Source organism: Protopterus annectens, chromosome 13.part0, assembly GCF_019279795.1.
Source record: "Protopterus annectens isolate FY-2018-M chromosome 13.part0, PAN1.0, whole genome shotgun sequence".
Lineage (NCBI taxonomy): Eukaryota > Metazoa > Chordata > Ceratodontiformes > Protopteridae > Protopterus > Protopterus annectens.
Genome location: NC_056747.1, coordinates 522,780,133 through 522,797,712, shown reverse-complemented (window position 1 = coordinate 522,797,712; position 17,580 = coordinate 522,780,133). Strand labels below are relative to the sequence as shown.

Genomic DNA, 17,580 nt, shown 5'->3' with positions numbered 1-17,580 from the left:
TTCAGAGCCCTGCCTGTTGGTCTCACCACAGCCACCCCATTGTTCACCAATTGCATGTCAGTGGTTGCAGCTCATCTCAGACTGCAGGGATTCTGAGTGTTCCCATAAGTGGATAACTGACTGTTAACCACCCACAATGGGAATCTCCTTCTCCAAGGCAGGGATGCCTTGCTTCCTCTTTAGTTAGTGCTAGGTATTACAGTAAATAAAAAAAAACAGTGTAAGAAACTTCTCTGTGTGGAAGATTTTCAGTCCCTAGATCATTAATTAATCACTGTATATTAATCAGATCAGACAATAGTAGTAGAAGTAGCGAAATTAAACTCGTCTTACGTCAAAACAAAACAAAAAATAATAATAAAAAATATATAATTGTACAGCATTACTAAGTATTCGAAAGTAATCCAAGCAAGGCAGGCAGGTAGTCTGTTTCCAGTCGAAAATCCTTTATTAAGTACACAGACGAGTGATCCAAGTAAAACAAAAATAGAGTAATCATTTCCTCATAAGCTTTTTAAATATATATATATATATATATATATATATATATATACACATACACTTTTTATCAGGCATGGGAGTGGTTAATTGTGCTGTAAAACAAAGTGTTTTTGGTACACATGCATTAGCATCTTCCCCATCAGTGTGACATTCGAGCTGGTCCTGCCCTACTTAGTAGCTGTCATAATAATATTATAACCCTTACGTACTTTAAATAAAATTTATAATGATGCCATGTAGTATATTGTCTTGGATAAAATCACAGACTTAATAATCTACTTAATAATCTGGTTAAATAAGAGGTACCACATTATAAATTTTATTTAAAGTACATAAGGGTTATAATATTATGACAGCTACTAATTAGGGCAGGACCAGCTCGAACGTCACACTGATGGGGGAAGGGATGTGAATTTAACATGTGTACCAATAATACTTTGTTTTACAACACAATAAACCACTCCCATGCCTGATATTGTTGTTGTGTCTTTCGGCTTATCCCAGTTAGGGGTCGCCACAGCGGAACTCTGGTCCGCTAATGTTTGGTAGTGGATTTTTACATGCCGAATTACCAGCCCTGATGCACAACCTTCAACGAAGGCACGCCCATTCACGCATGCCTCAACACAGAAGACGCTCTAGCTGAGAATCGAACGCAACAACGTCTTGCTGTGAGGCGACAATGCTACCACAGCACCACTATCGCTGGTACTCCCATACTCCCATGCCTGATAAAAAGTAAATATATATATATATATATATATATATATTTAGAAATCTTGTGAGGAAATTATTACTCTATTTTTGTTTTACTTGGATCGCTTGTCTGTGTACTTAAAGGATTTTCGACTGGAAACAGACTGCCTGCCTGCCTTGCTTGGATTACTTTCGAATACTTAGTAATGCTGTACAATTATATATTTTTTTTTATTATTTTTTTTTTTGTTTTGACTTGACGAGTTTAACTTCGCTACTTCTACTACTATTGTCTGATCTGATTAATATACAGTGATTAATACAGTGATTAACTAGAGATCTATGGACTGAAAATCTTCCACACAAGAGAAGTTTCTTACACTGTTTTGTTTTTTGGACCTACTACTCTTGTTTAGTGGGTTGTTTTGAGACTTCAGGGATACAACGGACTTTACTTGTTTTTTGTATTACAGTAAATACAGACAAGTCCAAATTTCACCTTGTCCAAACCTTGGAATTTATTGGAGCTCTTTTGGACATGAAACTGCAAATTGGCAGGCTCCTACAAATCAGGATTTGCACACTCCACAAACAGGAGCATACTGTCTTTTCCTGTCAGAAGCCACCTGCAAAACTGATTGTACATTTTTGCGCTCAGTGACTGCTGCCATCACCTTGATTCCTCTTGCCACATGAGGGTGCTTTAGTAAGTCCAGTCATCTCAGTGGTCAGACACTAGCCCATGAATGTCCTGGTCTCTTTCACAAAGATATGCAGGTTACATATTTAGTGGTGGTTAGAATCACCACCAACTTCCCTGAGTCGTCCTTTTTTCTAACATCTCCCCAAGCCACAGTGACCACAGAATCCCATTTAGTGTGTGTGTGTGTGTGTGTGTGTGTGTGTGTGTGTGTGTGTGTGTGTGTGTGTGTGTGTGGCATTTCTTCGGAAAGGCAGTCAAAGATACATGGTACTCTGCTGAGGCTGATCTTCACATTAAATCCCGAAGATGAGGGCAGTCCTTTTAATGTTGCAGGTCTTCCAGGACACTCTCCCCAGAGGTGTGATTTTAATCCAGACAGACAGTATGTCACTGGTCTACTACATCAGCAAACAGGGAGGAACACAATCCTACCGCTTGTGTTGAGAGCCCACAATAGTGTGGCAATGTGTGATGTTTTCTCACTGCTTCCTGACAGCAGTGCACATTCTGGAGAAATCCACTGGTCCAGGAAGCAGGTCTGTCCTTCCCTCTCATGATTGGTCTCTCTGTCCAACAGTGACAGATCAGATTTTCAACTGTTGGGCCCAACCGACCTTACTGTAATTTATTTTACTTCCCTTACAGCATCAAGTGCAGGAGGTACTTTGCCCATGTCCCCAGTAAGGGGAGTCACCGATGGGTGCTCTGATTTACAATCATTCCCCCCAGGCTCCTCTGTTTTTGGTAGCCATTACCTCTTCTAGGAGGGTTTCGGAGTTACACAACCTGTTTACTAAACTTCCTTATTTGGTTTTCCACAAGGATATAGGTACTCTAAAAACTAATCCTTCTTTTCTTCTAAAGGAGGCTTCCAAATCGTCCCTCTGTCAGTCTATCAAGCTTCCCGTTGTCTTCTCAAATTTTTCCAATAAAGGTGAATACCTGTTACATTTACTAGGTATGTAGCACCAGCTTTGTTTTTACTTATATCACACTAATAAGATTAGAAAGACTATTGAGGTATTTGTGTCCTTTTCTACTGCCCATCTGGGAAAATGGGTATGTAAAGGGAAACTGGCTCGCTAGTTATCTGATTGTATTTCACATGTCTACAGAGAGAAGGGCTTATCCTTACCTTGACCTCTTAAAGACTCACTTACTCTACATTCACAGCTTTCTTCTTCAGAATATCATTTGATGGCATTTGTGCTGTTGTTGCTACTTGGTCCAAAGTCCATACCTTCATTTCTCAGTATAAACTGGAGTTACAATCAAGTTCAAGAGCCTCGTTTGGATTGACTGTGCTCTGGAGTATCCCAAGTTTGATAGTAGCTGGAGACTCTGTGACAACCACTGAGGAATGGGTAAAAGAGACAGCATCACATACGAAAGTTATGTACTTCAATACCAGGCTACACCAGGCTAGTTGGCCACAATGTGTCTGAAATTCTCCAAGTGCAACTAACACTAGGTAAGACTGCAATCCAAATTGTAGCTTGCTACAGATCCCCCACCATACCCCAAGATTCTCACTACACCTTTCTAAACATACTGGAAAATATTAAGATAGAACCAAACACCCTAATACTGGGTGATTTTACCTGTCCCAACACCTTTTTCAATGCCCTGGATCAACTAATCCTCATTACCAACATGGGAAATCAATGCTCCATACCTATATCACCCCTCATTAGTCAGGTCTGACCATCCCAGTAAAGAAACCACCAAAAACTTCTCCAAAGCCAACTTCATGCTACTCAAGTCGGAAGTGACAAACTTCATGACACCCATGCAGACGGAACTGAAAGTTCAACTGCTGAATCCTACACTCAAAATGCTCTCATCAAAAAAGGAAGCCAATCTGGTGGTAACTTTACAACAAAAGGAAGAAACTTACTAGCCTCAGTAAGAAACTGAGATGCCTCATAAAATCCTCCAAAGCTAAGATTCCAAAGACAACCACAAAGCATTCTATAACTATGTCAAGAATCTAAATGGCAATGCTCAGATCTGCTCTGAGCTAAAACAGAATGGCATTAAATATACTGATCTAAATGGCCCATCTCAATACCGAAGATTATTCTCTAAAGCCAAGAATACAGCATCCATGGGACCAGATGACATCCCGGCTGTGTACTACATGAACTACAATATGAACTGGCACGTCTGACAAGCCTTATCTGCAAGGCCATGGTATCATGTCACTTATAAACAAAGACATTGGCAACCTTCAAACACTGGACCCCACCCAGTTTGGGTTTATCTTGTCTCCTGAACCTGATTGACTTCTTTGAATCAGTCTCCAGAGCCATGGACAAGGGTAAAGTGGTCCACACAGCCTATCTAGAGACACCATCCCCACTCTGGAATCATAGATAAACTTACTAAGTTGGGCATTAATCCTATGTCACCCAATGGGTTGCGGTTCAGTCCTGGGGAAGTGCAGGTCAACACTAACAAAGTTTGCAGATGACTGCAAACTGGGAGCCATTATTGAATCCCCAAATGATGTGGATACAAAAACATGTATCCATGAATTACCATATAGGTGGCAGTACACTAAACACAGAAAGTGTGATAAGAGACTTAGGGACACAGGTGGACAGTGGTCTCACAAAAAGGAGGTCATTGTCCCACTGTACTCATCCCTCATTAGACCCATTATAGAATACAATGCAAGACATCTGCAACAACTGGAAGGGCTCAGAAAAACCTCACTAAAACTCCAGCTATACTCTGTTGCTACAAGGCCATGTCAAACCCAGAGCTGTTGGACATGCTACACTTAAAGAAATCCCAATCCCTCAGAGCTGGATCTAAACCTTGTCATCACAATAAACAAAACATGCTGGAGGGATAGGTTCCTGACCCAGAGACTCCCAAGACTCTGGAATAGATTGCCCATACATGTCAAGCAGAGTGCCTCTTTGGACCTCTTCAAGAGGAACCTTGACGATTGGATGGGAGAAAGGAAATTCACCCCAGGGATCAAGACAGGGGTCCAGGAAAGTAAATAATGTGGGAAGAAATAGCCAGGGAATTGTTATGGCTAGGCTTGTATAAGCCCTAGGGCTGATAGCCTAGTACCAACCTATGAACCTATGAACCTATGAACTTACCATGATGCTAGATCTGTGCTGCCTGCTTCTGTCCTTCCTCAACTTTCCTCCCTCCTTTCCCCATCCTTGAGTTTCTCTATGGCTACTGGATTGACTGTAGTTATAGCTGTCTTGGCTTGATCATGTACTCCTCAGTTCTACATTTGATAGCTATTTCATCCTATCATTTGTTTGGTTTTATAGATCTGGAAGTCATTTCCTTTATACTAGTGTATGGGCAAACTCGATCCTGTGATAATTCTGTCTTTGTAGGAGATTATGAGTAAGGGGAGGAACCTGACAACTGGATCCAAACAACCATTGAGGAAGGACAGAAAACAACACAGATGTATTGTTATGATAAGTACACAGCTGCTGTTTGTTTTTTTTGTTTTTTTTGGTTACCAAACTCTTTATTTAAATCTATTTCATAATGTGCATGAACATTTTATAGGTTTTGAGTTGTTATTATTTTCCTGATTGGTAACATATTCAGAAACGGAAGTAAAATGTATGTTGTATAGTAAATATCATCCAAGTTATCTGATATTCCCCTTCTTTTATTGCATTTTGAAGGCTTGCAGAATCAATTTGTTGAAGCGGAGGAAGGATCTGAAATGAAGACTATATGTGACAGTAATGCAGTGAGAATATTTGTGGCACTTTTTGATTATGATCCAGTTACCATGTCACCTAACCCTGATGCAGCAGAAGAGGAATTGCCATTTAAAGAGGGTGAAATCATTAAGGTATGAAAATTAAATTGTGTCTGCCTTTCATTAGTTATGCTTTTGCTGCATTCACAACCAGCTTACTAGACCAGATCTTCCTTTCAGCACTTTTCGTCTAATTTGTAAAATGCTCTTATAAACAATAACCGTGGGTTACTGCTCTGTTTGGGAGGATGACATTGGTGCATCCAGACCTGAACCTCAAAATATGATTTAATAGATCACTGCTGGGTCTGTGTTGTAGAGGGATGAAGATCTAACTGCGACCCAGATGACCTAAGATCGACTAGCAATCCAATTTATGAAGAAGTCATTGGGAAGATCTGGTCTGGCTCACTGTACTGCACTGCTAGCTCCTGTTTGAGAGAAGGATGCACAACATGCGGAGTATGAGTTAGGGACATGTTCTTGGCTCTTCAAGCCATGCCTGCTTGGAAGCCTTCATAGGGGCATGCACAGCTTTACTACTTGAATGGTCAGAAACATCACCACAGTAACACTGTTAAATGGCAGATCCATGGTAATAGCTATTAGAATTGTCCAGAGTTAATCAGTCAGAGACTGCTTCTGAAACCGCTTCCTCCAGATACTCATTTGCATTTGGGTTTGAGTTTCTGGAGCTTTTCATTCAGATGTTGGTACTGGCCACACAGCCAAGGTCTTCAATCTGTCTAAAACTGACTGATCAACTTGGGCTTTCCCTTAGGCACATGACAGTAGTGTTTTCATCTTGAGAGGTCCCAGGAGTCTTTTACTTTACTTTTCCCAAGTCCCTTGCCTTCTGACTGCTCTTCATGTTTAAGAATGCCTTCTGTTCCCAACAGCCTAGTATGATATGACCTGTTTAGTAAGACTAGTAAGCAAGCAGGCTTCCATGATGCCATTGTGGATAATTTATTTATATTTGTTTACCAAGGTAGTGCACTAACCAGTATTGAACAATTTTTGGGTAAAGATTGGGTGAAACATTTAATAATCAAAACAGTCAGAAATGTAAGGAATAACACAATATCTCAGATTAGTTACACAAAAAAACTGTAGAGAGAAGAGAAGTAGAAAGGAGATGGTGGGTTAGGTGGAATATCCTGTGTTAAAACAGGAGCAATTGGCTTGGATAAAGAGATGCTTTTTGAATTGAGTTCTAAATTCGGAGTAAATGTTGATTTCCTTTAGGTTGATGGTGATGGCTTGCCCAAGAGTTGGTACCCGAGAGGAGAATGTATGTGTGGTGCTGTGACATTTGGTTCTATGGGTAATGAGAGTTGGTATGGCTTATGAGAGGAACCTCAGATTGTATGAGTTGAGTTTTTGTAATGAAGATTAACAGCCAGGGGGTTATTGTTCGGAGATTGCGTAGTTTAGAGAGTTGAAGACAGTAGGTTGATCTTTGCTTCATGGGTGGCCATGTGGCCTTTTCCTGAGTGATACAGTTATGCTCATTGAGGCACGAGTTTGTAAAGAATTAGCAGATGGTGTTGCAGATTGTTTAGTGTGGGGTGGTGTTTTTCTTGGTGGCAGATGTAAATATGGATAGTCCATATTGTAGCTGAGAAAGGAGAACTCTTTTGATGATGGCTGCTCTGTCTGGTTGAGATTGAAAATGGGAGATCTTTTGGCCCAGAAGAGGGGGGGGTTGCTCTCACTCTGGCTATGTGCATATGGAGGTTTAAAGCTTAATCGAGTCACAATCCTATGTATTTGAAGGTGGTAGTTATTTTATGGTATGGTTAAGTCAAAAATAGATAGATGCCTGGTGAAGTTCCAAAAGGCCTAGATTTGATTTTGGTAGATTGAGAAGTAGTTACATATTCATGGATGTAGGCAGAGTACTTGCACTTTCCATTGCAACTGCACAGAATGTTTTCTTCTCCCCTCCCTGTTGTTAATTGTACAATTAAGAAAAATGTGGAAGACCCTAACATACGGTCAGCCATGGCTGATAGTTTGGGCAAGAAGACCCCTTACCCCTGTAGTATTTCTTTGTAAGCAAACATCCATATTAGTGTGCTTCAACTCTCAGTGATGTTGATGTTCCCCTACCAGACTTACACTTAGTCCACTGGCTGTTTCCCTGGTTACCATGCCTGCCTATCCCTGTGTCTCCCAACGGCTGCTTGCTAGGCTCCCCCAATGTAAACATTTTCCAGGTGAGCCTCAAACTTCTTGAGGAGTCAGCTTTGGTACACTCATTTGTAGTGCTCAGGCAATGAAGGATCCTATGACAAGTTGTAGACACACACCATGAGTCTTCATGGATGTAGCAGCTGGTCAAAGTCTCTAGATTTGGAGAGTGGATTTTGCAGGGAAATCACATCATGCAACCCCCCCCCCCCCGTTCCCAGATAAGTAAGCTGTCTGTAAGACATCTGGTCTGCACCAGTGGTCACACATGCAGCAGCTTTCTATGGATCCTTTCCCCGTGATAGGAGAGCTGGCCACTGGTTACTTCATCCTACCCTTCCAGTGATCCACATAGGTCACTGCCAGCACAGACGCCCTGTCTCTATGCCATCGGGTAGTTCCTTTATTGTAATATTTGACATGGCTGACACACACTAGGGCAGTGGCATCAGACATTGTACTTAGGAGACACATTTGGCTCTCTGTTTGAGATGACATATAGCCACTGCAGAATGTCCTTATCACTGACAATAGATTATGTAGAAAGCCTGAGAGAAACATAAGTGTCTCGATTAGGTTTCCTCAGCCCATCTTCTGTTCAGAACACTTCAGCCAGTAATACAGCCTGCTTGAAAGACTTAAAAGAGGAAAGGAAACAATTCTTCAGGACACAGGTCTAGCTAATACACAGTATTGAGGACAGATGACATCTCAGCAGCAGTCAAAGGTCACTTGTACATGCAAGCAAACAGATCAGGGGACTTAAGTTCCCTAGACACTTTCTGGGCTCTGGCAAAAGATTTGCTGTCCATAAGATATGCGTGAATGGGCTTGCCTTCGCTGAAGGTTGGGCTTCGGGCTGGCAACTTGGCACCATAAAAATCTACTGCCAATCATTAGTGGACCGGAGTTCCGCTGTGGCGACCCCTAACCGGGAAAAGTCTTGGAGGTTTGTTGCTAATGTGCTATTAACGTGTTGGAACTATTCCATGACACTTTGAACATAAGCTAGTCCAAAGATCCTCAGGAATCCAAACATTGCTGGAAAATGTTAATATTAACAAAACTGATTCAATGGGAAGAAAATGATGTTAAAGTACTTTTTGTTTCAATCCCTGGGATTCAATAACATCTACACTAAGTGTACACTATTCTGAATGAACAGACAACACAGATATAATTCGCATCTTCTTCTTCCTAATTTTAGTTTACTTACCGATACCCTTGCAGCTTTAAATATTGACAAAGATTCATAAAGGTTACTACAAAGTGTAGACTACATGTACACTTAGTGTAATCTTTCTGAGTGACTAAAAAGCACAAACAATATGAGGATTGTTTTAAATACATATCATGTTCACAATGTAGACTTTAAGTCTGGCCCGAGGTCTATGTTAAGGTGCTGCTTACAGTAAAGAGCAAATGTTTTGGATCATATTAAAGTGAAAAGGGGATCACATGGAGTTTGTGTGTGTTAAAGAAATGCACTATGGGAACTGATAATCTGTAGTTGTCAACATAATGATAGTGGATTCATTTAAAGTATGAAATACATGCAGCAGATTGTTAAATATATTGGAAAACATAACTCAAAATGGAAATGAATGCTGAAAGCAAATTTACTAGCCTTGAAAATTATATTAATTTTCTGCAGTTGAGAGTAAAGTTAATTGAAAATGTCAGAAAAGAAAAAAAAGAAGCTGAAATATAAGTAAGAGGTTTGAAGAAGATTTTAGGAATAGACATTTTAAATGAAGGGTTAATGATGATTTCAATGGTTTTAAAACTACTGGAAAGAAATTAATGAATTGTAATAGGAATGTTATACAATTAATGGAGGACAAGGCAGAAACATTAAATTGTGAAATTAGTGTGTATAACCGCTGAACAAAAAGGATGGAGTAATAGGACTCTGATATGTCAAGAAACTGCAGATGATGTTGAAATGTGTGAATCCCCATAACTAACTTATTTAGTTCATTTAAATAGGGAAGATGCTATGCCTTCTGCATTAGGGGATGTGTTACTGATTGACGAGAAAGAATATGCATTTTTACCAGACAGAGAATATTTTAAAAGAAAGTCTTAATGTCCTGATGGAGGCAATAAAGACAGTGCTTTAACTAGTAAGAAATTATGAGGGAAAAAGTGAGCAAATCCAGCATTAAATCTATCCATACATATAATGGAAGAAAGGGATAGGTGCTTAACTCTGTACCAAACCACAGTTAGATGTCAGAAATATACTATTTGATTAATTGATTTTTGTGAGAAAAGCTCATTTAAACATCTGGTGGTCAGAGAAAGTAGGTGATATGCTAGACTATAGTAGAATGGAACATATCATTCCCAAAAATTCTGCCTTTATTCCACTCAAGTCATCCTACCTTTAAATTAATTACAGAAAAAGATTAAAGGACATTGAGTTTAAGAACAGCTAAGTATAAACTTGATAATTTAAGTTGAAGTGAGAGACATTTGTTGAAAAAAGTGTGTGTGTTAACCCTAATTTTATTTTAATACTTGCTCATAATGGTGGCATTGTTATTTTGGACAGGAATCATTACCGTGTCCTGTTGGTGAATATGTTGCTGGATTCTGATGTTTATGCACCAATAGATGCTGAAGGTGTCAATAACATTAAGGAAAATATAATGACGTGCTAATATATTATGTGATAGAAGGGATATTTTGCAAAGAGCTGTAAGACTGTCTAATTTGTAAAAAAAAAAAAATGTTATACATTTATAGACTCACTAAGGTATCTAACTTATTGAAACCATATTAAAGGTACATTTGAAATACTTGAGAATAAAAATGTGGAACATCGTATATGAGTAAAATACACAAGGTTGATAAAGAAAATATGCAGATTTTTGACAGATAATTAAATGAGACAAGACAAGTGTGATTTAGAAGGGAATAAGGAAGTACTTTATTTGGACATAAGGGAAGAGAATAAAGTAAGTGGATGTTATGTAACAAAATATAATTAAAAACAAGGAAGTGTACATATTTATTAACATATAGTATTGTAAGGAAGGAAGTGGAGTATGTTGTTTGGAAAATCTGGGCTGTCCTATGCAGAAATTAGAAAGCTACTAGCATGTTAGGAAATTTACCATATTTTACATGTAGGCATTAAAGAAATTTGAAGGAATATGTCAAAAAATAAAAACAGATATGTTGAGGGGAAAGCAGGAACTACCTACCGTATGTAATTGTTGTATTGTGTGCAGTTTTATTAAATATATGTATGTCTTTATATGTCCAGCTACTATTTGGAGATATTTTAAAGGCATGGTCAATTGCAAAAGTACTTTTTTTGGTGTATATTGCAACCTGTATGTAAAAGATTTTAATAGGGGGGTCTTAAATGTCACTTTGTGAAAGAGTAAGAGAACATTCTTATTAATTAGAAAGTCAGATGAATGTAATGCATTGGTTGTGCATTAGGGAACATGATAGTGTATGTTTTCAGGGTTTACAGGTACTAAATTAAACTTATTGAAGTGGTGACTCAAAAAATATGCTGCTGAAGGCAGCAATTTCATCTTGATGTCTGCTGGGGGCATGGGATTAAATTACATAATATGTATATAGTTGAGTTTAAAATCAAAACATAATGTGAAGTTTTAGACATATTTTACTAAATTATGTCAAAAAGTTTTAAATTATGTGATGTTTGAAATGTTTATTTTGAAAAAAATATATGTGTGCTACTGAATGGGGACAAAATCGTTCTTGTGCTTCCTTGTGTATATAAGAATGTGATTGAAGAATTGTCAAGTGATTACTAGAGGGACTTTTAGAAGGCTTTTTATAACTGTATTGTGTGGCCTGATGCAAAAAAAAACATTTATCCCTTTGTAAGAAGTGTAAAAGCATCTTTAGTTTTGTTGTGGCATATTCCTCATTTTATTTGAATTGACTGTGTTGCAAAGGTTTAAAGCATTGCAGTCATGCTTAGCAAAGAAAACAAAATACTCAAATAAAATTTCTGTCTTCTAAAAGGTAGGGACACTCCCAAAAAGCACTGTTAGCTGGGAAATTATAAAGTAGATGATAAGCCTAAGAAGGCTTTCAGAATAAGACAAGGCAGCTAGAAAAAAAAAATAAAGTGCAAGTCCCTCTTCTGGATCATGACAAGAAGCATTTTTGATGACAATAATCGCAGGATTTCAAAAGAAATTATTAGACAGTTTGTTCAAGCCTATTCTGTTCATCTGTGCATATCCCTTCAAATGGCTTAGACAAACGTGTCATATTACATTCCATCAAGATCCTAATTGTCTTGTAGTGGAAATAAGTTAAACATTTAAATAACTATGCATCAACACATTTGATAACATTAGCATTGTCTGTCCTGTAAAACAGCAGCCACTAATGCAAAGTGTTTGTCAGTATAGTATCAGAGCCTGCAAAATCTTATTCCTTTTCTACCTTCATCAACTTGCAATAAAAATTCAGACACTTTGCAGTTCCTCTGGTGGGTCCATGTAAGTGGAAAACATCAGCACCTGTGGCACTACAGGAAGGCAAAAGGAAAAGAGAAATGGTTACCTTCACCTCTGCAAGCAGAAGAGGGAGTGGACTTTTGCATAAGTATTACCTTGTGTATCATGACTTTAACCATGATGACATTTTTTCCCAGCTTCAGACTGCCATCTGAGTTCCTTAAATTTAGAAAAACTGCTAATTGTTTGGTAGAGTTTTTTGAATAGCTTCAGCTCTATCTTTCTGATGAGCTTAAAAATGCTGTTTCACCTTTTTAAATACAGTCAACATGTTGCTAATATTACCTTCCTGCATCCTGTCTTCCAGTTCTAAAAGCAGATCTTGCCATAAATGCATTGAATCCAACATTGTAAAAGGGTACTCAACTTACCCATTTGAGACCATCACTAACAGTATGTCGCTTTTTTATTTAACTAAGTTCAGTATTAATCCAGTTTAAAGAGACAGTTTATCTCTTCCTTAAGGTAATACAAGAGACAGATAGTGAAATTAACTTTCACTGCTGACAAGATAGAGTTTCAGATATTAAAAGTATGCCTAATACAGAATGTCAGGCTGTGGCAGTAAAAGCACATGTACCAAAGCCTACTGTGTGTATCTGTACTGGAGTTACTAGATATATATAAAAGAGCATATGCATTTCCCCAAAGATATTACAATAAAAATTAATGGCATTCTAATAAAATACTTGGGTACAAAACCCTACGGTGTGCATTGGTGCTGGAGTTATTAACTGTAGAGCATATGCATTTCCCCAAAGACATTACAATAAAAATTAATGGCATACTAATGAAACAAAACACACTAAAGAATGCTATTCTCTCCACAAGGACTTCACTGCATCTCTATCTTGATTTACATGATGCAGACTGCCTTTGAAAGTACATAGAATATATTTTTCACTCTATAAGCAGTAAAAGAAACTTTGCCTTGGCTATTGAAATGTTTTTTTTTCTTTTTGGCTAAAGAGGGCAAAAAAAGTTTTACTTTGCTTTGCTATCATTAGTTACATAGCCCTGAACTGGAAACCGGGTGTATTGTGTCAAACTGAGACAACAAAAACCTCTGGAGTATGGAATGCGCTAGCTGTATAAATACAGCCATATGTCCGTTCTCCTAAACCAGTTTTCAATAAAAACATTAGGGACTTGTAAGAATATATTTGGATACAAGGCACACAGTGTCCCAGGGGACCGTGCCCATTCTGAGAAGGTTCACCACTTTTGACTCTGATGGCATCAGATAAATATAATGGTCGCGTTGCTGTTTAACAAGTATTGTCCCTCAGACACTATCAGTCATTTAGAAGTGAATGTCCTTTTACTATCCTTTGCCATCACTCATAACCTAGCCCTGAAAGAATAATTGTGTAAAAATCTTACCGTAACCATAGATGCCTTCTCTTCTATATGCTGCAGTATTCATCACACATGAGAGTTCGCCTCCGGCTAACTTGTATGTCCAGCCAGTATACAAAAGACTACATGCTCCTGCTAAGGTCCATGCAATGCCGCACATACTCTCTTGTACATTGGTCATAAGGGCATGACTGGTATACAGCAGATGTCAGCATGCACCAACCTCAGAACTGAGTGCTGCCAAGCACCAGGCTGAGCCTAAGTGAAAAACATGTCACCAGGAAAGATAGGCAAGCATCAGGGGGAAGGCAGGGTGTTAGCAATACTGCAGCATATAGAAGAGAAGGACATTTATGGTTATGGTAAGATTTTACACAAGTATTTTATGTCCTTCTATTCATATGCTGCAGTATTCATCACATATGGGAGAATGCCACAGCTGATCCTTGGGAAAGCTGGGGGGGGGAGTAGAAGCTTTTTCTACAAAGCCATGTAGAATAGCCCTAGAAAAAGCAGCCCTTGATTTGGAGATGACACCTAGTTTATAATGTTTGGTGAAGGTATGAACAGCGGACCAGGTAGCTGCTGCCAGGATAAAGCAAGTGTCCAAGCCTTGAAAGAAGGCTTCAAGAGAGGAAATGGCTCTAGTGGAGTGTACCTTCACTGGAGAAGAAAGGCTCTTACTGTTGGCTGAGTAACAGAAAGAGATAGCTTTAGAAATCCAAGAAGAAATAGTTTGCTTGGAAACCGACTAACCCAAGGCCCTTGGGTGGTAGGATACAAACAGCCATTCAGCTTTTTCAGATAAGTTTGGTTTTATCCAGGTAGTATCTGAGTTGCCTGAGCACATCCAAAGAGTTCAGAATACTCTCACTTTTAGTTGAGGGGAAATAAAAAAGGTGGGAAGATTGATGGACTACTTAAGGGATAACTCATTGACCACCTTAGCATAAAATAAAAGTTGGTACACAAGGAAACCCTGTCCCTGTGGAAAACTGTGAAGGGGGGATTAGACATTAAAGCTAGCAGCTCAGAAACCCTTCTAGAAAATCTAATGGCCATGAGCAAATCTGTTTTCCTTGTGCAATGTTGCAAGGAAGAGGAGCTTGCTGGCTCAAAAGGTGCCAGTGTAAGCTTCTGTAACACAAAGTTGAGATTCCTAAGGAGAAAGAACTGGTTTCCTTGGTGGTCTAATATGAAGGACGCCTTTATGGGAAAGTTTCACATCCAACTTTGAAGTTGGGGGGGGGGGCATAGGCAGACAAGCTGAGATAGCTGAAAGGTGCACCTTCACTTAAGAGTAAGATAAGCCAAATTTCATCAGTTCACACAGATAGGATAAAACCACCAGGACATCTGCCAACAGTGGCTGTCGATCCTTCGTGCAACACCAGATGGAAAACCTTTACCGTTTGGGAACATAGGATTTCCTACTAGTGGGTTTTCTGGCCTTTTGCAGAACTTGAAGCACATCCTCTGAAAGTAAGTGTCTAAAGAGAATCAAAATCCTACCACCCACAGAGCCAGGTTCAGAGTTGACAGCTGTGGATGTGTCAGACTTCCCTTGCCCTGTATGAGTAGATGCATCCTGTGGGATAACTTGTGATGATTCCCCCTGGCTAGGTGCAGGAGAAGGGGGAACCAGCGCTGCCTTGGCCAAAAGGGAGTCACCAGCAAAATGTATGGTTGATCCTGCTGAATCTTCAGTAGGACCTTTTGTAGGAGAGGTAAGGGGGGAAGCATACAGAAACATCCCCTTCCAAGAAAATAATACAGCGTCCATCTTCCATGGCAAGGGGTGTGGAACTCTGGTGCAAAACTTTGGAAGTTCTCTGTTTGTGGGGGAGGCAAAGAAATCTACCTGAGGTGTACCCCAACAATGGATCAAGTCCAGAAACACATCCATGTGTAACATCCATTTGTGGGACTGGGTCATGGACCTGTTTAATGTGTCTGGTACCACATTGCGAGCCAAGGGGAGGTAAACTGCCTGAAGGGAGACTTGGCTTTGAAGGGTCAACTCCCAGGCATATAGGGCCAGTCTGCATAGTAGTTAAGACTTCTTTCCTCCCTTGCTTGTTGATGTACCACATAATAGTGGTGTTGTCTATGAACCACCTTAGCACCACTGGAATAAGCTTGGGTTTGAAGATTTTTAAGGCAAAAATCAGGGCTCTCATTTCTTTTATGTTGATATGTTCCTTTGTCTTTCTGGGAGACCACATGTCCTTGACCTTCAAGGGTTGTAGAGTTGCACCCTAGCCTGTGTCTGAAGCTTCTGTGAATAACTCTAGGGAAGGGGGGGGGGGCTGTATGGGGAGACCAGAGTTTTTGGTTACCTGTAGTATCCCCAATCCAACTCCTTTTTTATGCATGGTAGGAGGGGAATCATGAAATCCAGGAGGTGAGAGTGTTACATCCAGAGAGTCTTTAGAAACCATTGAATTTTGATCATGTGCAGTTTGGCCTGGAGAGCATGGGGATAGTAGATGCCATGAACCACAGGAGGCATAGGAAATCCCTGGCAGTCATAGAGGGTAGGGATAAAATGCTCTGGAAGTAAGGGGTGAGGAACAGCACCTTTTCCATGGGTAGGGAAGCTAGCATCTTGTTTGTTTGGATCCTGCAACTCAGAAAAATGTTGTCATGTGAAGGGATCAGAAAGGACTTCTGATAGTTTATAGTGAAGCCTAGACTCTGTAGAAGGGCAGTGGTGAAGGAAAAATAAACTCCTGAAGTAGGTCTGGTGATTGGGCTTGGGTAAGGAGATTGTCTAAATAAGGGAAAATCTGAATTCCCTGCAGCCTACAAAATGCTATGACAGGAACCAAGCATTTTATGAAGACCCTTGGTGTCAGCAAGATCAAAGGGCAAAGCACAGAACTGAAAATGAGAGGAAGCAACAAAAAAAATGTAGAAACTTTCCGAACCGAGGGTGAATGGAGATGTGAAGATAAGCATCTTCGATGTCCAATGGCACCATGAAAGCTTGGAGAAGAAGTAGAAGAGGAAGAGAGGGCAAAGTCAGCATCTAAAAGGATGGGGCTTTCTGAAAGCTGTTTAGGTGGGAAAGGTCCAGAATGGGTTTCCAGGGGCCATCCTTCCTTGGAACCAAAAACATCCTGGACTAGAAACCTTTTCCTTGTTGAGCAAAAGGGACCTCTTGAATAGTTCCCCTGAGAAAGAAGATCTGAAATTACCTGAGGGAAGAGGGAGATTTGGTCCTTTGGTGTTTGTGGGATGTCTCTGAAGGAGGAATACGTTTCCCAAACCATGAAATATCCTCTCTGGATGATGGAGAGGACCCAAGAGTCCTGGGTGACCTGATTTCAAGTAACAAGAAACAGAGAGGAAGACGAAGGGACAGGAGAGTGGATGGCCCTGGAGGCAGGTAGTCACAGGCTACAAGGTTTAGACTGGGACTGAAAGGGCTGTTTTTGAACAGGAGTGGATGAGGTAGATTTAGAAGAAGCTTGTTTCCTAGGTCCTGTTTTGGTTTTTGAAGAATGGGGCATGATAGGTTTCCTAATAAAGGCCGTCTTTGAGCACAGTTCCTTTGGAACCTGGGAACAGGAGAAACTAAGATAGGCTTCAGCTCAGTACCTTTTTCCTGTAAGGATTTGAATAGTTCTGCAGCAGAACTACCAAAGTTTTAGCATCCAGAGGGGGGCATCTATGAGTTTGGCCTTAAAGTCATCAGGCAGGGGTTGTAACCTGAGCCAAGAATATCTCCTTAAAACTGACCCAGAGGCTGCTGCTCTAGCAGAGGCATCTGCAGCATCATAACTGCACTTGATGGAATGACTCATAACCTGTGCAGAGGAGTTAAAAATTGGAGCCAACTTTGCCTTGGT

General features: G+C 39.9%; 1 protein-coding gene across 1 annotated transcript in view; it reads left to right on the top strand.

The window, feature by feature from the left end:
* The window catches only part of LOC122787927 (peripheral-type benzodiazepine receptor-associated protein 1-like), a 1,795,954-nt gene that overhangs the window by 1,350,262 nt on the left and 428,112 nt on the right, over window positions 1-17,580 (top strand). Inside the window, exon 24 of the mRNA XM_044054852.1 lies at window positions 5,575-5,747. Within this exon, the coding sequence (XP_043910787.1) occupies window positions 5,575-5,747 (173 nt within the window). The remainder of the gene's footprint in view (window positions 1-5,574; window positions 5,748-17,580) is intronic.